The 22,685-nt window shown below is 53.3% G+C and overlaps 2 protein-coding genes across 15 annotated transcripts in view; one reads left to right on the top strand and one right to left on the bottom strand.

Annotated features, from left to right (window-relative positions):
* Positions 1-537: 537 nt before the first annotated feature.
* FAM163B (family with sequence similarity 163 member B) lies at positions 538-1,201 on the top strand. Its single transcript, XM_050908104.1, has 2 exons — positions 538-630; positions 812-1,201. Exons 1-2 carry the CDS (start codon positions 538-540, stop codon positions 1,199-1,201), a joined length of 483 nt encoding a protein of 160 aa, XP_050764061.1.
* A 2,626-nt stretch (positions 1,202-3,827) lies between these two features.
* The window catches only part of ADAMTSL2 (ADAMTS like 2), a 28,096-nt gene continuing 9,238 nt past the window's right edge, over positions 3,828-22,685 (bottom strand). For 11 of the 14 annotated variants that reach the window (XM_050907703.1, XM_050907712.1, XM_050907711.1 and 8 more), the window contains 10 exons: positions 22,098-22,440; positions 21,020-21,401; positions 15,441-15,544; positions 13,375-13,501; positions 10,909-11,122; positions 8,598-8,753; positions 7,605-7,775; positions 7,287-7,463; positions 6,011-6,155; positions 3,828-4,735 (listed from right to left, as the gene is read on the bottom strand). In XM_050907703.1, coding sequence (XP_050763660.1) covers positions 4,617-4,735; positions 6,011-6,155; positions 7,287-7,463; positions 7,605-7,775; positions 8,598-8,753; positions 10,909-11,122; positions 13,375-13,501; positions 15,441-15,544; positions 21,020-21,401; positions 22,098-22,440 — 1,938 coding nt within the window. In that variant the 3' untranslated portion in view covers positions 3,828-4,616. Of the gene's footprint in view, positions 4,736-6,010; positions 6,156-7,286; positions 7,464-7,604; positions 7,776-8,597; positions 8,754-10,908; positions 11,123-13,374; positions 13,502-15,440; positions 15,545-21,019; positions 21,402-22,097; positions 22,441-22,685 lie in introns of those variants that run through there. The other 3 variants (XM_050907704.1, XM_050907713.1, XM_050907714.1) reach the window with 3 other exon arrangements.

The following is a 22,685-nucleotide window of genomic DNA, read 5'->3' as shown; positions in this document are numbered from 1 at the left end:
AATACCACATTGTTTTCATGGGGAAAATGGATTATAGGCTCAGAGAAAAATGTGTACAGCTCAGAAATCCTTACTGCAAAGCTCCTTCTCCCATCGCTGAAGCTCTCTGCCACCAGGCAGGAGCCAAGAGGGTGCCCTGGGTGCCACAGGCACTGGGCAGAAGATTTTATTTCCCTTGGGTCCCCCCCTCCTGCATGCAGAAGAGCCCAATGTGACCCCAGAGCTGCTGCTCACTAAATCTCTCACCCACTGCATGAGGCTTTTTTTATCCCCCTGCACCTGCAAGGTGGCATTTAGGGGGGGACGGGGACTCCCTGATGGCTTTCACAGGCACCCAGTGCCAGGATCTGACCTGATCCTGCCCATCACCTCCCACAGAGCCCTTCTGGTTTCTAGCCCCCTGCAAATGGGGGTGAGCTGAGGGTTTGGGGATCTGCAGTCCAGTGCATCGCCCAGCACCAGCCTCACCCTGGCCCCCACCGCACCCTGTCACCCCATGCACTCGCTTTTGCAGGCTGTTAATGGAGAAGAGGGCGGATGACAGCCGGGACCGTGGTCATCACAGGTGGAATATTAGCGACTGTCATTTTGCTTTGTATCATCGCCGTCCTCTGCTACTGTAGGCTCCAGGTAAGGCTGGGGGAATGTGGCCCCAAAGGGTGCTGCAATGGGGAGAGGAGCCTGCGGGCAGCCCAGTGTCCCCTGCCTGCCGGTCCCCAGGGCTGGCACGCACGGAGCAGCCCCTCGGTGGCAGGGCTGGTGGTTTGGGATGCCAGCTAAGCTCCGGCCCCACGGGGCCATCCCGTTTCAGTACTACTGCTGCAAGAAGGATGAGTCCGAGGAGGATGAGGAGGAGCCCGACTTCGCCGTGCACTCCCACATCCCGCCGCTCCACTGCAACCGCAACGTAGTGCTGACCAACGGCCCGTCCCTCTACGCCTCGTCCCCCTTCGGCAAGAAGTCGGCACCGAGCCGGCCCGGCTGCCCCACCTGCGTGCCGTACGAGCCCCCCACCTTCTTCCTGCAGGAGCCCCCCGAGGAGCTGCACAACGGGGGCGACCGGGTGAGCTACAAGACGGTGAGCCAGGAAGATCTCGATCTGCCGGTGAGCGTGGCCAACCTGCAGGCACTCAACCCCAACCGGCTCTCGGCCATGCGGGAAGCCTTCTCCCGCAGCCGCAGCATAAGCACCGATGTGTGAGGCGCTGGCTGCCCACCCAGCCCGGAGCATCACATCGCGCCTCGCCGCTGCTGCTGGGGCTTTTAACAGTGGGGAGAACTTTTTTAAATTCATGGAAGAGTTTTGAAAGAGAAAAAAGGGAAAAAAAAAAAAAGAATGTATTTCTATGTTCTGTAGGCAGAGACTTGCTAAATGGCAATATAAAGGGGTAGCAAAAAAACAAACCCAAAAGGGGAGCACGGGGGAGGACAGTTGTAGCTGGGACGCAAGGTTTTCTAGCGCTGCGTTGCGGTTTTTTTTTTTTTTCTTTTATAAAGAGGATTTTGATATTGTGCATCCTTTTATACAGAGTAAACGCCCCTCCTTGACATTTGGCTGGAGCGCCGAGTGATGACAAGCAAGTAATGGGGCACACGGTTGGCTGCAAAATGGCTCATGCTGCAAGTCAGCAGGCATCTGCTGCCGTGTCGTGGGGGCATGCTGCAGCCAACTGCTCCTGGCCCTAGTGTGCGCACACACACACACACACACATACACACACACACTCTCTCTCTCCACAGTCCCATAGCAAAGCAGGGCTGCAATTGCCCACCCTTCTGCCACCCCCTCCTGCACCGCTCCATACTGCAGCCGTGTGTGTGTGTGTGTGTGTGCGCACACAGCCCTGCCCTGTTCCCAGGCCATCTCACTCCTCAAGTTGGTCATTTATTCCTGGGTGACAGGCACGATCCCCTCAGGGTTAGGATGGCCGGTGGGTGCACAGCCTGTCCCTGCCCCTGGAGCCCCTGGAGCAGCCCCATGGCCCCCCCGATGGAGCTGGGCTGGGGGCGGGTTGCAAATCCATTGCATTGCCTGGCGATGGAAATAACACACAGCGCAATTTCGGATGGAGGAATACACCCATAGCCACCCTCTCCAAATAATCAGCATTCCCTGCTCCAAATAATGCCATACGCGACTTCTGATTGAGGGCTGGGCGAGCAAGAGCGTGACCGTTTATGTGCCCACCCCCTGCATGCACATTTTTACATGCATTTGTTGTTTTTTTTTTTTTTAAAAAAAAAGCCATGACACTTTCTCCCCATCCAGGAATGTGTCAAAACACTTTAGATTTAGGCAAAGCCACCTCTTTTGCATTTTTCATTGAGCTGTTTCCCACGGCTGGGCAGCCTGGCCAGGGCTGCGGCACCGGCTCTGCCCCAGCTCCGCCAGCCACGCTGGATCCGGCCAGGGCTGCGCTGGCAGAGCAGCAGGCGAGGAGCCAGCTGCCGAGCACGTCCCTCTGCACTAAACGTGCTGCAAAGGAGCCGTTTGGTTATTTCAGTGCTTTGGGAGGAGGAATTCCACGTTGCAGCGGTGCCTATGTGGGGACTCTTGTGCTCTGGTTTCTCCTGGCTGTCTCAGTTCCTCCCCTCCAACCTTGCCATACTCACAGTTTGTCTGACAAAACACCCTCTTTCTCCTGGATTGTGCATTATTGAGGTTAGAAGCATCGCGCTGGACTTGGGGATGGCTGGCAGAAGATGGACTGGCTGCAAAGAAACTCTAATGGCCTCAGTGCTGTGCCCTGGGTCAGCTTTCCTTTCTAAAGATGCGATGGAAAGAAAAAGCCGTGGCTCACAAACACTGTATGCAGCCCAGCTGGATATTTTACTTTTAACCGCGAGGGCTTTTAATTCCACAGAAAATCTTTTGAAGTACAAGTCAGTCTTTGCAAATGAGTATCTTTGACTTTCTCGGGGGGTTCTGTTTCGGGGGGGGAGGGGGCTGGGTTTGGTTTCGTACGTGTTTAATATTCTGGGCTTGGTCCCTGGGGTGCCGCATCCCGGGAGCACGATGCCTCTGCTCTGGGGGGATGGCGGCCGCTTGGGCCATGCTCCTGTGTACAGTTCTTACTGGGGTTTGTTTCCATGCATTGAGCCCTCCTCTTTGCATTTCTCGTGACCGTACTTCTCTCACCAGCCTTCCTTTCTTCCTTCCTGTGTAGCTTGGAAACTAAGCAAACGGTTGGCTTTCACTAACCTTCACCTGGTGATCTGTTGTACAGGACTTTGGGAATCACAGGGGGGGCAAAAAAGGAAAAAAAAAAAAAAAAAAAAAAGAAATAAACTACTTAGACATGGGTTTTGAGGCTGACCTTTTTGTCCCTGCATCTTCAAACATGGGGTGTTGTTTGCAAAGCTTTCACATAGGCACAGGAGTTTCCCTGCTGCTGAGGGGAGCAATGCAGCAGTAATTGGGGTGCACACACTAGTACGGGGGATGCTAAAGAGCCTTTGGCCCGGCCTCGGCGAGTCATGCCTGCAGAAACATGGAGCAATAACCCCCCTTGGGAGCATGGAAAGGCCCTTTTGTTGCTGGCACCGTATCAAGCCTCTTTGCTTGCAAGCTCCTGAGAAGCTCCAGGGTTGCAGTTCCTAAAGCCACACACATAGCCCCAAAGGGCCCCTAACCCAGAGCAACGGTCCCAAAATCCCCAGCTTCTCCATTGCCGGGACTTTTCCTTGCATCACTGTCCGAGCAGCTGGGATTCCCCCGACTTAGAGCTGCTCTGCTCCCCCCAGGCACCAGCAAGTTTATAGCCCCGACTCCAGTGTTCCCAGCACATGGGGCAAACACCCACTACAAACTGGAGAATAAAACAAGATACCACCATAAATATGACAACTTTATTAAAATATACATATGAGTACAAATTAATGATTATATGGATAAAGTTCACTGTCTGTAAACAAATATATTAAAAAAGAGCACGTCTTTTTTGTGATATAAAGTGCAGTTATGTTTCCATATTATATACAATATGTCAGCATTACGGGAGGGGGTTGTAAGGACTATGGAACTAACATTTGATTATAAGATAAAATTCTCTGAAAAAGTATACACCTACATATTACAAAAAAAGGGCTTGGGCTTGAGTTCATTTAGCAAACGAAAATCAGCTTCCCACCACATTAAATGCAGCTAACGAGACAGCGCAGGTCTCGGGGATAAATTAGGAGAGAGGCACTAACCCCCTTTGCGAAGGGAAACTTGCACTTCACAGAGTTCACACCTTCTCCTCGCCAACCCCAAACTTGCATAGAGGAAAGAAACCAAAGGACAAGACCTTGTGAAACACGTGCATGTGTCTGCAGTTCGGGGGAATCAAATATACATGACTTTATGTACAGCTCTGATAACGGGGGCTACCAATGTACAGCGGTAACGGCTTTGCAACCGAGCCATGCCGGCACCATTCCTCTACACGGGAGAGGGACAAGGATAGTAGTTCTGCATCGGTGGGAAAAAAACCACACCAACCCAAAAGCATCCTTAACACCGGTCTGTGGGATGTGTAGCGCTTACTAAATGGTATACCGAGCCCTTGCTAAGGGAGGCACAGCCCAGGGGTACCGGCCCGGCACGTGCCGTGGGTGCTGGGTGCTGCCGGGCACTAGGAGTGGGGTGCACGGCAGGAGCGGCAGCAGGCTTTGCTGTAGTACCAGTGGCTGCACAGGTTGACTTTGATGGCCAAAGCGCAGTTGGTTCCTGCCTGGTCCTGGCAGCTGTCGTCTGGGGGAGAGAAGGCAAAAGGCACCGATATGGAAAAGAAAAAGAAAATAAACCATTGCAAGCTTATGAGCTCATTTTCCCCCCACGCACAGCCTGCCCTAAACACCACGGGCTGTGCAACAAATCACCCCGGCTGCGACTGCCACCTCCCCAATATCTGGCAGAGCAGCCCCTGGAAAACACCATGGAGCTTCTCCATAAATATCATTATCAACCTAAGCAAAGGCATGAGAAGCTTAACCCGTTTCATCACACCTGGCCTGGCCCGGGGAGTCTGATTTGGTCCCAGCCCCAAAATTCAAGCTCTTCCCTGTGAAATGGAGCTGCCCAGGGGTTGCTGGAGCCACCAAGGGAGCCTGGCACTGAGCTGCCCCCAAGCCAAGGGCCTCCCATGGTAGGGCACAGGGTGACCCCAACACGCTCACGATTTCTGCCCCAAAAAGGCTATGTGAGAAAGGGAACAGGAATTCAGCAGTGTTACAGCAGGAGTTTGGGGCAAGTGAGCTGCTGGAGAGAGGGAGGAGGGCAGAAACCGCTATGACGCTCTCCCAGCTCCCTTCAGAGCAGTATTTTGCTTCAAACCCATAGGATTTACAGTTATATATATATTTTGCTTAAAATCCATAGGCTGCATGAAGCCAGGCTGCTCCTAGGGCAGGCACCTTGCTACAAGGGGACCACGAGGCACCTTGCCGCATCCTGGACCCTGCAGGAGAGGTCAGCCGAGGGTGACCGTACCCAGCGGGCTCGGAGCCGAGCCAGGAGCTGGCCCCAAATCTATCTCCCATTTTCATGCTTTTCTCCCACACCGTCCTTATTCCCAAATCCTATTAAAGAATTAGAACCGCGTGTTCACTAAAGATCACAGGGGCTTTGAGCCAGCAGACGAGTCAGATAACGAGATAGTTACAAATCCCACAGGACATCTGGAGACCAAAAATCATTAAAATAATAGCACAGACAAAAATTCCAAGACATTAGCTGGAATCACACAGAAGCAGCACCCGAATCAGCTCTCCAAAGGTCCCTTTTATCTTAAGGTCAGACCACGCTTCTTTTGAACTCTCCCCTTAATTTAACAGGGTTACCTCCAGAAACAGCCAGTGCATGCTGCCCCATTACTTGGGCACAGAAGGAGAGCTGTCCCCTTTACGTCCTCCCTGGGATGACTATCACATTGAGGGTCAGTGGAAGCAAAGATGCTGGGCGGTGCTGCTTGGGGGGGGGATCGGTGGAAAATCAATGCCGGGGGATGCTGCCGGCAGCAGAGCTCACCTGGGGGCTCCGTGGGGCAGGGCTGCAGGTCGCAGGTCTGTTTGCCGACCGGCTTCACCAGCGGGTCGCAGCCCCGGACGATGTCCTTCCCTTGGTAGCACTTCACATCCCGCATCCTCACGCCGATGCCGCAAGTTTTTGTGCACTGGGGAACAGAGAGAGGGGGTGAGGCAAGACCCTGCCGTCGCAGGGGTCTGTGCTAAGGCAGAACTTGCTAAAAAACCTGTGCTCGCTGGAGATGTCAGGGCAGGGGGAAGAACACTTCCCCTGGCTGAATGTCATGTCTCAGCCCCGCACCACTGGCCTCTTGCTCTGTCTTTGCTGCCAGCACCGTCAGCTGCCTGCAGCAGCCTCTGCCTGGGGATACATGGATGCACTCCCATCCCCTGGCACTGCAATCCTCCCTCCTACTGCCCTTTGGCAAAGGGCCACAAACGAGCTGGCCCGGTCCATACGCGGCTCCGTGGCATCAGGGTGGCTGCAGCCACCCTAAGGCCATGGGACCCCCCCACCAGCACCCCGGGCGTGGGGCTGCAGAGTCGGCGTCTCTGTGAATCGCGCTGTGGGTTTGCGGAGCCGCTCGCTGCCCGCTGCCCTTTGGATGCCTCGTCAGGCTGGGATTACAGCAGGGCCACTTTGGCTAATTATAGGCTGCAATGATGGTTTGCAAGACTAAACAAAACGAGGCGCCTGGAGCACAGACAAGGAAGGCTGCGTTACAGAAGGCTTGCAGGGAGCCAGCCGCAGCCCTTCACAGCTTGCTGGGCTCAGCCCCATGGCCACTGAACCCCAGCTGCCTTCGTGGACCATGCAGGGTGCTGGGGCAAACTGCACTCCCACCTCGGCATCCCCAACCTCGGCATCCCCTGGGCTCCATGCACACCCCCAGCCACACTCCCACCAGCGGCTGCAGGGAAAAAGACGGAAAGAGAGAAAAAAAAAAAAAAAAAAAAAAAAAGAGGAAAAACGCCAAAGCCGACCCCAAACACCTCCTCTCATTCCTGTTCTCCCTGAGCACAGCCAGTCCCAATGGCACTGTGGCAGGGCAGGCTCTCTGCCCTGAGCTGCCAGTGCAGCAAAAGGGCCCCCCTGGGTGCTGCATCCTGCAGAGCTTCGCCCATCTCCTTGGGGTATTTTGCAGGCAGTGTGACCCTTGGTACAAGGGGATGGGGCACCACATGCTCAGGGCAAGTGCATCTTGAAGTAAGGTCATCTTCCCCCCCATCTCCCTCCCCACAGATTCCCCCAAGCTTCCCTCGGCTCCCTCCCCACTCACCTCCGACCAGGGGGTCGTGTACCACTTGAAGCACGGCCGCTCAAAGCACGTCGTCTCCTCCACGGGCTTCTTGGCGACGTCGCAGTCAGCGGGGTTGCGGGTCTTGATCTTGCCGTTGACTATCTCCAGGCAGAGCACAATCCTCTTCTTCACGCCCCGGCCGCACGTGGTGTTGCACTGTGGGGGCACGAGCGGGGCTGGCCGAGAGCCGCACACCCCGGCCCGACCCCACCACAGGGCATCCCTCCTCCATCGCCCCCCAAAACCAAGCCCCCACTCCAAGCACCCCCCAGCCTAGGGGGGGGGGCTGGCACTTACCCGCTCCCAGTCCTGTGCCAGCCAGTGCGAGGGGCAGTTCTTGTCCCCGCAGGGATGGATGGCCAGCGGCTTCGTCTCCAGGTTGCACTGCGACTCCGGCACCACTCGCCCGTCGCTGGTTTTGCAGTACACGTGCCGGATCATCCTGCCCTGCCCACAGCCGCCGCTGCACTGAAACCACACCGGGCACGGCGGGTGGTCAGCGGTGGAGAAGGCAGCATGGCTCCATCCCCATCCCCGCAACGGGGACAGAGATGGCCTCCACGGGGCTCAGCCGCCTCCCCAACCCCACCTTCCCCAAACCATGGAGGGATTATTGGGGCTCAGCTTAAAATAGCTGCAGGGAAGCTCAGCGCATCCTTCCCTGGGCAGCCTCACTGCAGCCAACACATCCCATGGCCCCATCACGCTGGCACTGAGCAAAACTCGGCATCCCTCGGGCCAGGCAGGAGGGGAAGCACCGTAAGCAGGGAACCCCGGGGTGGCTCTCAAAGAGGTCAAGGCAAAGGGGACCAAGCAAGTGGCTGCAAATATTCCCCCCCCACTGCAAAGGGCCAGGCAGGCACTGCCCCGAGCACCGGCAGAGGCAGCGAGCACTCCCTGGCTCTTTTGCAGCCACTCTTGCAGAGACGCACGGTGTTTCACAGCACCGCTGCTGCCATGGAAACTACTTAATTTTAGCTGATGCTAATGTATCAAAACCTGGGTAAAAATAGCTTGGGATGGAGGGGGTCTCTGTAGCAGAATTGTGCATGAAGGGAAGGGGGGGGAAGGGAAAAAGAGGGGAAGAAAAAAAAAAGGCAAAATGGGGGGGTAGGGGTGGGGGGAGCAGAAGGAAAAGGGGCTGCCTGCGGGTCTGTCAGAGCTGGGAGCTGCCAGGGAGGATGAATCCAATCCCACAACTCCCAGCACTGGAGAAACAAGCAAGCCTGCAAGCAGGGCCAGCTGCAGTGGGTTGTGATGGCCACTCGGCCAGCCACCCCGGGGTCTCACCGGTCCCCAGTCAGAGACAGTCCACTGCCGGTCGCAGGGTGGGCCCGTGCAGTTCTTCTCGGCCAGAGGCCGGGCGCTGGCATCGCACAGCTTCTCGTCCTCCGAGCAGCGGATGTCCCGTGTCACCACGCTCCGCTCTCCGCACCGGGCTGAGCACTGCAGGGAGGGGATGGGGGGGACGGCATCAGCAGGGGCTCCCGCTGCAATGGGAGCTGGGGGGTTTTGGGGTTTTTTTTTGTTGTTGTTGGTTTTTTTTACATTTTTAACATGAAACTCTAAAAACACACACTGACAATGCATAGGTGCCTGCCTGTAAAACAATCTGTAGCAAAGCCACCCCTCTTCCCCAAAACCCCTCAACAGCTTCAGCAGTCAGGTTAAGGTGCAGGAGGGCTGCATCCTGCCCGGGTGCTGTGCAAGCTCTCTGCCGGGTGATGCCAGATGCCAGAGGGTAAAGCCCAAAGCACCAAAAATGCCTGATCAGAGCTGAAAAGTTTTAGCTGTCACTTAGAGGTGGGGTGAGATCTCCCTCGCCTCCTTCCCAGGAACAGCCAGCTCCTTTCCACCTCTTTGGAGAACGTTTTCCCCAAACTGCACAACTGAGATTTGTATGCTGTGGATAAATTTGGCACCGCGCAGCCCAGTGACATTATTTAGAACTGGATTTGAGTTACTACAGTCTCACATACACACATTTGCTCCATGCATAACGTAAAGCAGGGAAAAGTGTCAACAGCACAGCGCTCAGACACACCACGCTGATATGTTAATCCTCAGATCCCTGAAATGTGCTGGTTTTTTATGCCTATTTCCCCAGCCAACTTGGCACCCTACTTCAGATGGGATCCAAATGAGATTAGCTTTGCTGCTGGCTAAGAACGAACTACTCCAGGACTGTCTCAAGCAATCTGTCCCCGACACATGCTGGAGGAGAATACAGATTTCTGTAAAATAAGCCACTCTGGTTTGCTACGCCGGTCAAAATAACGTGCCAGCACGTGCGCAGGGAGCTCCTCTCGACCCAGCTGGGAAAGTCAAAACATCCTGCAACACCAGGGAACAACACCAGCTCCTCCATTGGCTCGAGGGAAACGATGCACCCCGGCTTGCAGAGGAAAGGAGATATTTAATTACAACCAAGAAGCGTTTTGGGAGCCTCCCAGGAGGAAGAGTCCGATCCCTCATGGTGTAAATCATGAGGCAGGTTCACACCTGCGGACAGCCTAGCTCGGAGCTCAGTCTGCTCTTGCTTAGAAGGGCTCTGGGCTTGATTTGGGAGCAGGAATGACATTTGCTCTTTTGCAGAGAGTCAACGAGCGTGCGGGCTCCAGGGCACAAATGCCACGCTCCAACGCGGCTGTCACCATGGCGGGGGGCTGGTGGTTGCACCCCGGGCGAGCTCAGAGACAGACACAGACCCGAAATCTCACTCTCCCCATGCATGCCCACTTCCAGAAGACATTGAAGAGGCAGGGCTGTTTCCTAGCAGTGCAGGGGGGCATAGTTATACCCCCGACATGTTTTACATGTTCGCTGCGAGCCATGCTGAGTCCCCCTCCCTGCACCCCGAGTGTCAATCCAGCACAATGCCGGTGGCAGCCAGGGGACTGGCTCCCAAGCCACCCGAGCTCGGAGACAGGCCCCGGCTCCCCAAGGAAGCAGCACTGGTTTGGTCATTTCCATGGGTTTATGTTTGCAAGCAACATGCTGGAGCACTAGCCACGCCAGGAAATGAATTCAGGGGCACAAACCCTTTCACATGTTTTCCCGATCAAACCAATGAGCTAAAGCAAGAGCAGCACTGCACCACCCCAAACCACCTTCCAGCTGCTTTAGGGATCTGCTTAAGGCACAGCTAGGAAAAGGTTTAATTCTCCAGGTGGTGTAGTGAAATTGGAGGTGAGGAAGGGAAGTTTATGGGAACGTAATTCACACGTGAGGTGGGATCTCCTCCCTGGCACCTTGCAGGTTGAAGAGGCTGCCAAGCAAGTAGTGGTGGGAGGATCTCAGCCGGGGGCTCCTGCCTTATCTCAGTGGGCAATGCCCAGCACCTTATGTGCGGTCAAAGACTGTGAGTGACAGATGGCGGTGGCCTCCCCATCCTGGAGGGGACCCAAGGCTTCAATTTAGGGGAAAAAAAAAAAAAAAATTACTGGTGCATGTTGGTCCACATGCAACGACTGCAGCCAGTGTCCTAAAAGGCAGAGTCGCTGATGGCCATGGATGAGTTCCAATCGGAAAAGGAACGGAGAAGCGCAGGCACGTGTGCTCGCCCTCAGCACTGCCAGGGCAGCAGTCCCCGGGGCCTTACCTCGGACCACTCCGACATCTCCCACTGGGGCCCGCAGGCTGGGTTCTTGCAGACCTTGCGCTCATCCGGCCGGGTGATGTCAGCAGACTCGCAGAGGTCGCTGTAGACGGAGCTGTCAAACCCTGGAGAGATCATCTTCCAGCAGCGGACGATGCGGAACTGGTAGCCCTCCCCGCAGGTGCGGGAGCACTCGCTCCAGCTGCTTGTCTCCCACCTGCGGAGGCAAAAGAGGCCATTGCGCCGGGCACGGCTGGACCGGGGCCGGAGCATCCCATGGGAAAACCCTGCCTGCTCTCGGCCGGAGGGAGATGGCTGCAATAGGAATGAGCTGTAGCCAGGCTGCCAGCGTGCGAGAGGTTTTCCCATGGGATGGGATGTATTAACATATGGTGGTTTCACCCAGCAGACCTGAGCTCACGCCCACAGCGGCGGATGCTAAAACCAGATTGCCGAGAGGAAGGAGGCACTGGCACGGTGAGGCACGGACCGGTGCCCTCGCTGCCAAGCGTTTGTCACCCACCGGCTGCACGCTCCCTGGCTGCGACCCCGCGTGTGCCAGCACATTTCTCTGTCATGCTTTTTGCCCACATTTGACCTCTCTTTTTTGCCTGCTCAGCTAAAGTACGGCGAGGACACAACCATCCATCACCCTGCAAATCCCAGCAATGATGTCACACAAAGCTGTCTGAGCCCCGGTGGGACAGACATTCATGTACCACCATCAGTCTAACTCTGCTAACGTCATGCGATGGGCTGGAAGAGCTGGGATCTGCTCCGAGACACTGCCTGCCCCTTACCGTCCCCTGCCACAACTGTCCTGACGTTACAAGAGGGGAGCAGCTTGTAAACGAAGGGAAAAGACATAAAAAGTCAAGATTTTACGGTACAGTAACATTATAGTAATTCTGAATTAAAGAATAAGCTAAAAATGTAAAAATCTAAATGGATCAGAATTCACAGCTCGTGGGGACATGGGGCTGCCCCATGCAGCCCCCGGGGCCCCCCGCTGCTGCCGTTCTCTGAGCAGGAGAGCCACATCCCCCGGCTGCACGCCGGCCTCGCACCCCGCATGGGGCTCCAGGCACAACAAGCAGCTGTAGGGAGATGTCACACATTTAGAGGTGCCGCCTCAGTTCAGAAGGGAGATGAAACCAAGGTCTTTCCCGTCCAGATCAGGCAAAATTCTCTTAGCGCTTTCTGTTGGAAAAGCCTTGCCAGCCCAAGCAGCATCCTGTCTGCCTAAGTGCTAGCGAATGTGCTCGGCTGCCCCGTTTGAGTTCCCGGCAGCTCCTTGGTTTACCCACCGCCGAGCTGCAATCACCGGTAAATCACAGAGCAGCTCTTCTCTCTTACAGTGCAAGCCCGTGGAGCTGGAACAGCACAACTATAAGGAGGGGGAGACTTTATAAAAGACCAGTGGGATAATCTAAGCATGAAAAGAGCCCTAATGCTTGTGCTAAAAAATTACAAAGTTAATGCAAATAGAGATTAAAGTCCCCATGGTGTCTACAGGGCAGGTATGTTCCCAGCAGTAACACCACCCACCTCCCCACACTTTTCTTGCCTCAATTGCAGCCTGCCCTGGCTTTCAGCCTTAACGTGCAAGGTTCAATGAGATCTTACACTGCAAAGGGCACATGCTTTCCTCCCCCGTCCCCCTTCACAATTACCCGAGGTGAAAGCAAGCACTCTCCAGGGACCAGGTGCCGTCCCTGGCATCACTCTAGTCTTGCTTTGCACTGTTGACAAGTGACACCATTCCAGGGCACGCACCAGACAGCTTTACTTCTCCCTTTGCCCTGTTCATAGTCTGACACCATCACAGTCCTCCTCCCTTTGACAGACACCCGTCTGTCCTGCCCATAACTGCTGTTACTTGCAAACCTTCCAACAAGCACGGCCCGTGTTACAAACCAGCAGCGGAGGTGCCCCGAGCCGTACAGCCTGGCTCTGGACTGCAGTCATGCTTTTCGGATAAAGAGCCGCATCAGAAGGGAAACCTTCTGAAGGACTTCCAGCACGGGTTCCCCTCTGCACCAGCTCTTGCCCTCATACAAGCAAACCTCAGCAACGTTTAGGATGCTGAAGGGACCAGAGGGCCAGATCCATGGCACAGTTTGCAAGCCCGGCCCCTCCACCCAATTCACACACACACTCCTCCACATGCCGGCCAGGGCAGGATACCGCCTGTATTGTTAGAAGCCGAACTTGATGGGAGCCCCGGGTACAAATTCTGCCAGGATTTACAGAAGTTTTAACCTCGCAGCTTGAGCTAAAGCACTCAGGAGGAAAGCCTTGCTGCATCCCAATGCAGCCCAGGCCGATGCAGCTAGGGGAGGAGGGACAGGGGTGCTACAGGCCATCCCTGCTGCGCCCCCCCCAAAATCCACGCCGACCCCCTCCCCCAAATACATCCACGGCAGAGATAGCGCGGAGCCCCCCAGGAGCGCCCTGTCGAGGTGGTACCTTGGCTGGCACTCTCTCCCAGCACAGAACTCATGGATGGGCTCAGGACGGGTCATGGCATCACAGTATGTATCATCCACTTCGATCCCATCATAGCGAACACACATAGCATATGTGGACATCACTCCTAGTTTCAAAGAGAATACATACACACAACAGAGGACGCTTGGTGATTTTGACATCCAAACTCTCTTTTTTTTTTTTTTTTTTTTTTTGAGCTGCATTTTCCAAAACTTCCTCCCCATGGAAAGCAGCAAGCCAGACTTTCTGGCCCATGGGATGGATGCTGCCGGGAGGGGAGGACCGCAGTGGCCGCTGAGCCAATATAGGCAGCGCGGTTTGAGTTTGGCCGGCTCCGAAGGCAAGCACGGCCACCCCTGCCAGGGCTTGCCACCAAGATCAATATATGACTAACACATTTCTATAGGAAACGCTCAGGGCAACGAGTCTGCTCGGCAGCTCGCTCCGCCTCGCAGCCATCAGCTCCCACCCTGCCGGGCTCATGGGTGGAGGCGACAGAAAACGGTCCCCAACCCGCTCCATCCACCCACTCTCTCTATATGCATTACACCCCCCCTTCTGCCCGGGTGCCCCCCAGGTGCACCCAGCGCCCCAAGCCAAGGAAGGCCTCCCGGGGGCTTTGCAAGGAGGCACCTGCCCCTCCGGCTCCCCCGCCGAAAGCACAGGCAGCTAGTGTCGTCAGACCGAGACCTTTTCCCCCGCAGCCTGCCGTGCCAGAGTAAATGTTGTGAAGTCCATTCTGGGACCTGGCTGGGGACCAGGAGGCTGCTCTGGCTACAGGTAACAAGAATTGCAGCTCTCGGGAACATATGGTTTACATGAAACTAAAAAAAGATCTACCGCTCTTGACATGGTATTGCTTCTCTGCGATACGTCATTAAGAAAAGGCAATGAGAAAGGAGAAATTTAAGTAAAACCTCTCTCTGCTAGCTGCAAACTGGGGCAGAGCAGCCTGGCCCAGTCAAGGGGGAAATTTGTTCAGAGGGGATCACAGAAGTCAAAAATGTCCCAGAACACGTGGCTGACGAGTTCCCGGGGAAAGGGACGGCTTGTGAAGGTCCTGCTGCCAGCATGCTGCGGGCATGTGTCTGCTGGGCAAGAACAAATGCTTAAAAAATAAAATCCTTGCATTTGCTCTTTTAAGAGATGTCCTTTAGACTGCAATCTCCTCTCTCCCCCTTTTTTCCTTCTTTCTAATTCCAGAAGCACCACAGGATCTGGATTATTTCAGAGACGGTGCTGTTGGAGAGCGGTGCAGGCGAGCACACAACCCACACGCATGCTTCATCACAAGTGATGGGCTTGCAGGGGCCAGGACCCCCTAACCAAGGAGAAAAGGAGGAGAGAGATCAGGTGGCTTGAAGCTTTTCAGGGGGCAAAAAGGGGGAATTTATGCAAAAAGAATAAAGGCTCAGTTTTGAGATCCCTGGCATCTACGTTGCTGTTCCAGATTTACACCCTTGCAGCCAAGATCAGGCTCCAAGGTAGAAGGAGTGGGAGAAACAAAACAAAATCAAAAAGCCAAATGCTATTTTGTTTCCTGCCAGAGCTGAACAATCTTCAAAATTTCACTCTGTGGGGAAGCAGCTGAGCTTTTCAAACCCCTCTGAACAGTCAAAAAGGGGAGGAAGGGGGAAAAAAAAAAAAAAAAAAAAGAAAAAAAGGAGGCAATATGCTGAGACTCAGCACAGGTTTGGGGAACCCGCTGAGCCCCAGCGCATCCCCGCTGGGCTGGGAAGCGAAGGTGACGTTCAGAGCTCCCCGAAGGGAGGGTGTTTTGCAGGATGATGGACATGCTGGGGACCAACGCCTGGTCCCTGATGCGCCTGCAAGGTCAGTGGGCTTTGCACGCTCTCGGTCCCCAGCTCCTCTCCCCGCCTTTGCACCCGGGTGGAGCAGATTTGGGGTGGTGCTAAACCAGCTCCAGAGATCGCGAGATCCCCTACACATCATCAGGTCCTTCCCATCCCTAACAGACATAAAAGTGACTCACACACCAGGTGATTTCAGCGGTTGTGCAGAATTTGGCTGCTTCTTATAACTACCTGTGGTACATGTAGAGCTGCAGGGTTCATGGGAGGAAAGCTTCCACCTGTACATGTCAGCAGCACTCACACCTTGGCCCTTTCTTAACAACTTCAATCTGTTTCTAGCGATAAGCAAACAAAAAAAAAAAAAAACAAACAAAACAAAACAAGGCATTTACAAGGCGAGCGGTGATAGGCCATGTCAGACACACACATCTGCCAGCAGGCTGCAGTTCGGTTGGGTTCGGGTTTGGGAGGGGATTTGCTTTGTTTGCCGTTTGGGTTTGGTTTTTCTGATTTTTTGGGGTTTGTTTGTTTGTTTTAATTGGTTTGTTTTGTTTCACAACATACCTGTCCTGAGCCCCAAGTAGAATCCCCAGCCCGGTTAGAGGCAGAGCTTCCACTGTCTAGAAATAGAGAGAATGGGATAAAAATACCCACAAGTAGAAACAGTTCAGAATTTAACAAAGTTTGCATTTTCTGCTCAAATACACCTGGCCCTCGGCATACAGTGACTAAAGGTGCAGTATCTCCTCCCCTGCGTCTCCAGGGCCGGGCACGCCAACTCGTGCTGCTCAACGTGGCAGAGCTTTCGGCTGCTCAAATCTCAGCAGCTCACTGCTTCCGAAAGCCAACACGTGGCACAGGAGTTTATAAGCCTGCTTCTCAAAGCACACTTTGCTTTTAAACACCAAGGCATGCCATTTGCCTACCCGCTGCTTTTGCCACTCTTGTTTTGGTTTATTTTGTTTTATTTTAGGTAGGTAATTTGCATCTCTCATATCCATGCTGTGCTCAAACACGTAATGCCATCGGGAAAGGAGTAACGGAGTCAGCCTGGTGTACGAAAAAGCATTTGTCAAACCAAGAATAACAGCTTCTCCCAGTTCAGTGCATCCTACGTGCTGTGAGGTTATAACACATCAGGGATACTGCACCTTTACAACAAAAGGCTTCAATTCTGTTCTCATACCTTTGTTTCAAACCCTTGAAACAGCTACACTGAAATAGCGTACAAGGTTGTATCCTGACATCCAGTTGTCTCTGGCCTGGCGAGATATGCAGCTTGTATGATTTCTAGGCAGCAGAAGCTCTGAAATTGCCTTATTTAGTTGTTCCTAAGAAAAAGTTCAGGTCCAGTCTATCAAATCAACCTTTAAAAGGACACTGTTGAGAATCCAGCCGTTTCCTTTTGGACCCACCCTCCTTCCACCGCCAGCACTGAGCCTCCAGAAGGATTAAAAACAACAATCTCATTTTCCCTGTTGATTTTGCCTCTGTCAATTTGGCAAATGGTCGCTTCCTGCGTTTGAAATGGAACTGAAATGAATGTGACTATTTTTTGCAGAAAAATAACAACCTCGGCTCACTATAAATAGTGCTTTATCTGGCCAAAACGGCTCTGCCTGGGGACCCGCATCAGCCCCCGATCCCAGCTCAGCCCCGGCTGCTGTCGGTGTGCTGCCTGCTGCCACCCAGCCAGGAGAGGGCTCACAAGATGACAGTTTTCAGTAAGATCCATTAAAACATAGTCAACATCTGCTCTTTGTACTTTAATTTGCCTGGAAAACAGGGCATTACCTAGATCCTCTGGTCTATACCCTGCTCTCAGAGGCACCAAAGTGAACACCAAGTTATCCTGTGGCCAGGACTCCTCTCCCTTCAAAGGAGAAAATAATCTTCAAAGTAAGCTTTATACCACATCTGAGGACAGAAAATCTTTCAACAGTGACCCTTTAATGTATGTGATCCTAAATAAAGAGCTGCTTCTGTGCGTAACGAGGTCGCAGGGACAAGTTCTTTCCAGATAAATCAGACATTTGGTCATAGGGCAGCGTTTAGCTCTCTTACCATTTCAAGCAAAGACAAAACTGTCATTTTGTTCTCCTCTAAATGGAAACAGCAGCACATTGTCCCACAAAGCTGGTGGGCTTTTCTCTTTTCTTTTATTTTTCCTCTTTATTATGAGCTTTATAATAAAGTCAAGTATTTTCCTCCCTGCCTGCACTTTACTTCTGCTTTTCAAGCAAGCAACAGCACCAAAAATTAGCACCAGTCCCTCACCTCTAGCTGAGGTCTGGGCTGCCCATCTTCCCAAAACAGTTCCTGTAGCAGAAGAATAATCCTAACAAGTGCACACGAACACCACAGATCAACATCCAGAGTCCCTGGGCTCACATTTCTGTGTTTTATTTCAGTTTTTATTTTCAAGCAAAGGGGGGAAACTCATGGCTCCTCTTGCAGTATCAGCCCAGGCTGCACACCGCAGCATGGGCATGGGATGAAGGACAAAGGGGGCCTGGATCTGCCCTGGCACATGACAGAAAGGTTTTAACTGCTCCAGGAGAGGAAAAGCAGCACTGCATCCCTACCACAGCACAAAAGCCACCCACCCGTCCCCGTCCCAGCAGGGCTTGTTCCCAGAGAGGAAATATAACACACCACGCTGGTGCAAGGTGCTCCTAGAACTGGATAACTCCACCCACACTAAGAACTACTTAGAAAGAAATAAAATGCTCCACCTCTAACCAACAGTGTCCTGTGTGTATGGACTGTCTGCAAAGAGGTGATCTTCCCTTGCTTGTTCATTGACAGGGAATGAAAATGAGCAAAAAGCCACCATCCATCCCAAACTGAGCCTGGGAAGGATTTAGGAGGTCTCAAGTCCGAGCTCCTGCCCAGAACCAGGCTGACCCCAATAAGAGACTGGGTCCCACAGGGCCTTGTACAGTCCAGTTTTGCCCACGTGCAAGGATGGAGATCCCCCACCCTGCCCCACGTGCAGGGCAAGAGGTTTTCCCTTGTGCCCCATCACCATTTCCTTCAGTGCGGCTTCTGGCTGTCCCCTCCATCTCCCTTCCTCCTGGAGGAACAAGTCCAATCCCCAATGCTCTTCACATGCCTCATGCTCCAGCACCCTGCCCATGACACGCCAAACCCAAAACTGGATCCCGCTGTCAGTATGGGCTTTATCGTGCTGTGTTGGGTGCCAGCAGGAGCTTTAACCCTGGCCTCAGCAAGCTGAGCTGGGGCTCCTCATCCATCGTTCCCACCCAGGAGATACAGATTAGTGATCAGCATTACAATTGCAACTGGGCTTGAAGTAATAAATAAGAAGTTGAGGGAAGTGGTAAAGGCCTGGGCACAAGCAGGCTGTCCCGACACAGTCCCTTCTGTCCCATCCCCTGGAAGTGAGCATCACCCGCCTCTGCAGTGGTAGCAGAACTGCCGGACACCGAGCCTGCAAACATGCCCATCTCTCCCTCCTCCACAAGTGCCCACACATGCTGATGCTCTAATTGTCAATGACATCACGGGACCTTCTGAACTGCCTGGGAGGAAAGCAATGCCTCCATGCAGTGGGTGACGCCTCTTGAAGTGAAGTGCAAGTCATTTTGTTGCCTTTTTTCCTCCCCCTCCCTCCCTCCTTTTTTTTTTTTTTTTTTTTTTAAATAAAACGACATGCCTCCAAACAGCATGTTTCCTGCACCCCAGCTGCCCCACGCCTGCCTCTGCTGGCCTTTTAACCCCCCACCACAGCCCCCCACCAAGGGACGGAGACAGCGAGGAGCTGAGCATCTCTCAGCCCAGGCTACAGCCCCAGCGGGGCCCAGATACAGCCTTCTGGCTAGGGCAAAACTTTTTTGGATATTAACATTTAGATCTGAAAAGTTCATATTTTATTCTAGAGAGAGTGGGGGAGAAGAAGAGGGAACACTGTAGAACAAAACCAAAGGAAGAATGGGGGGAAAAAATGGCAATGCTGGGTATCCTTCCTGAAGGGGTTTAAATCCCTGCCCTGTGTCTTCCATAGATGGGCAGCCGGGGATAGTGCAAGGAGCTTTTTAGCACCACAAAAAACCGCACTGGAGCCACTAACAGTCTTCTGTGATTGTCCTGTAATAGCCAAGCTGCTCTGAAGTTTAAAGCATGTAAAGGTCCCTGTGTTCCCAGGAGGTAGGAAAGCACTAGCCCCATTTAACAGCTACTGGGAGAGAGGTCTGAGGTACCGGGTGCCAGCTGAGGCCACCCAGGGAGCATGCCGGGGACCGGGGGAGCCCCAAGGGGCAGGGCAGCCCCCTTCCTCGCCCCTGCGGCACGGTAAGGCAGAGGAGCTGACAGCCCTGCCCTCGCCTGTCAGAGGGCTAATGAAATGCTTGCTTTGGCAGCTGAAGGCAACGTTTCCAAGCCAAGCCACGAGAAGAGATGATAGACTCAAGCCCTTGGCAATGTTCTGATGTTCTTATCATTAAGAAGTTTGTTGATATGTTTGGCTGCATGGACATTTTCTTTAGCATAAGCTAGTATAAGTTCTGGGTAAATACAGCTAACTAGAACCAGAGAGCATCTGCTCAGTGCTTTACATCTTCTGAAGCTCAGCATCATAACCCATGTTTTACTGGTGGTGAAGACTAGGAGACAGAAGAGTCAAAGCAGCAGAGCCAGGGGAAGACCCACAGGGGAGGCTTGGGTACCGTGGACCCCAAACAAGCCATGGGGGTACACAGCAGGACCCAAATCCACATCTGTGGGTCTGGGACCTGGATGACTCCCAAGGCCCTGATTTCAGCTCAAGCTCTCCGGGGAGTGCTCTAATGTGTGGCTACACATGAAGGAGGGTTAATTGCTGCTCTGCAGCAATGGTCCCATCTCAGTCCCCACGTCCCTACACTGGAAATGAGCTCCCGTGGGCTGGGAATAAAGTCTGCTCCCCTGACAGCCCCAGGGCACCTCAAAAGGTGCCTGACACAGACTTGTGGACAAGCATTAGCCTGAAACTCCCTTTCATCCAGCCCATCCTTGCCTAGACAAAGTCTGCTGCTAAAGATAGATTAAGCCTTTTTTTACCACTGCATTTTATAACACTACCACTCCAAACCAGCCATTAAAAGGAATCCTGAAGTGATGGTCTTAATATCAATCAGTGAGCTGCCACTGGAGAGCTTTTGATATTCTCGTCAAAGCAGTGACTAATTGCCCTGCTTCTGCATCTGTCAAGGCAGCAAACCCACGCTATTTCTGCAGGCCCTACAGAGGAGCTCCTGTTGTCCTGCTCTGCCTCTCCAGCAGTAGGTTAAGCAGGCAGGGCCATGCCTGGGAGCTGCTGGAAGCATGTTCCTGCCAACACAAGTGAGGAGGATCGTGGGTGGCAGTCAACAGGGTGGGTAAAAAGGGGCCAGGACCAACTTCTGCTGCATCAGAACTCGGAGGAAGGGGCCTGGGCAATCAGAGCAGGACACGAATTGAAGAGGAAGAAGCTTCTTTATGGCCACGACTCTGATAAGCTGTGACAAGCAGAGAGCAATGCACAAGCTGACAGCCATCAGCACGGACTTGCCAACATTCCCACTAAGGAGGGCAGTGAGTTTTCTTCTTGCTTAAATGCTCTGTTGACTTTCTGCTCCCAAACCTCTGGCCCTTCCTTCCAAATTAACCCCCAACAGAAAGCTTTCACATACATCATCCTACCCCCACTTACCTTCTGGCTTCCAAAGCAGATAGAAACCATGCAATGGGGTCTGCATTGAGTACAGGGCTATTATGAGTCAAGAATGCAATAAATAGGATTTACTATAATTATAAGACATGTCTCCTACCTTGCTTTGTGGGTTCTGTTCCCTTGAGGGCTGGTCATGGTGACAGTGGCATTTGAAAATGGTGTCTCTGCAGACGTGTTGATGGCTTTGCCATTGCTTAGCTCCATGTAAGTGCTATTAATGGTGTAGGTCACAACGCCATCAGTGTCCTCGTAGTCAACATAGAGGCTGTCAATGTGTGACCCCACAGAGTTGATTGGGTCTCCCTGGGCAAAGATGCTGTTCATGGTCATGTTGAGCATCAGCTCCTTGGAGTCCGAGGTCTTGTCCAGCAGCTTGTCCGTGATGGCATTCTCCAAAAGGAATTCCCTGGAGGTGAACCTGGGGTCGAAGTCTCTGTCGTCATGGTCTGTCTGGTAAGTAGACCTGGTTACGTTTGAATCTAGATTGGAGCCAACAGGGGGAAACAACAGTGACAACCACAAAATGCATTCAGGCTGGGAGGCGAAAGCAGCCCGGAGCAGCAGGGGCATGCCGGAGCCTGAGCAGCCACCCGGGAGCCTAGAGGCAGGAGTTGGGGTCTTGGGGAGGGGGAACCTCATGGGGTTGTACCCCTTTGGGAAGGGTGTGCAGCTCTGCGGATCTCATCCTGCTATCGCATGGCCAGAGGAGAGCTCAGCACCTGCCAGCACTGCCCCAAGCAATAGCAGAGGTCAGAAAGGAAGATGCCCTCCTGGCCCCAGAGCCCATGCAGCCATGCTGGGAAAGCACTCAAGGCAGTTTGGTGGTAGGATGCCCAAGGGACTGGAGTGGGAAGGAGGTTGCTGGGGGCTGTGGAGAGGCGGGAGGTGACGGAAGATGTTGTGATGGGGAGCTTTGTGCACCCAGGGCTCCCTCCTGTCATTGGCATGAGGCAAAGCACGGCAGGCCACCAGCGGGGAGACCTTACCCATGGCCACCCCCCACCCACCAGAAACCAGAACCTGAAGGGCAAAGAGGATTTATGAGCAGAGATGTTTTACAGAACTTTCCAAGGTTTCCAAAAAACAAACCAGCAGAATCACCAGAGGTAGAAACAGAGCGTTTCTCAACAAGAGCTCTGAGAAGCAGAACAGTGAGGCCCAAGTCTCCTCCTTACCTTGGGGTTGTTTGCCCTTCAGTTTTGGCTCACAGTCAATTGTTTCTGCTCTTTCATAGACCTCATTGGTTTCCTGACCTTTGCTCAAGTTTAAATCTTCCTCCGTGTCCTGCCTTCCAAACACCTGGTTCTCCAAGTCTATCCTTTCCCTGGAGATTTTCCCAAAATAGGTTGCATTGTGCTGGATAAAACCCAATGGCACGTCTCCATCGAACTCTCTGCTTTCTTCGCTATCTGATTCAGAGAAGGTGTAGTAGATGGGCTGCAGATTTTTTGAGTGTGGCTTCCTCAGGAGGGTGTATTCAAATGTGATGGATGGATTCTTGCCATTTTGATTCCAGACCTAGCAAACAAATTAAGTTATTAGCAGATGCAGTGAATATATGGCATGCAAAGCTTGTGATGCATCTTGGAGTTGACAGTTGGTGAGCATCTACTTTGTTATTTCCAATCTGCTTTCCATCATATTGCCAACTTCTTACAGCTGGAGCCCAGCACAATTTTCCAAGGGTTATTTGGCAGCACCGCCCTGGAGATTAGCCCCAGCTCAGGCACTGGGAGCCACAGGTCATGCTTCTTCCTCTGCCA

This window comes from Gymnogyps californianus, chromosome 18, assembly GCF_018139145.2.
Source record: "Gymnogyps californianus isolate 813 chromosome 18, ASM1813914v2, whole genome shotgun sequence".
NCBI lineage: Eukaryota > Metazoa > Chordata > Aves > Accipitriformes > Cathartidae > Gymnogyps > Gymnogyps californianus.
This window is presented reverse-complemented; position numbering and strand designations above follow the sequence as displayed.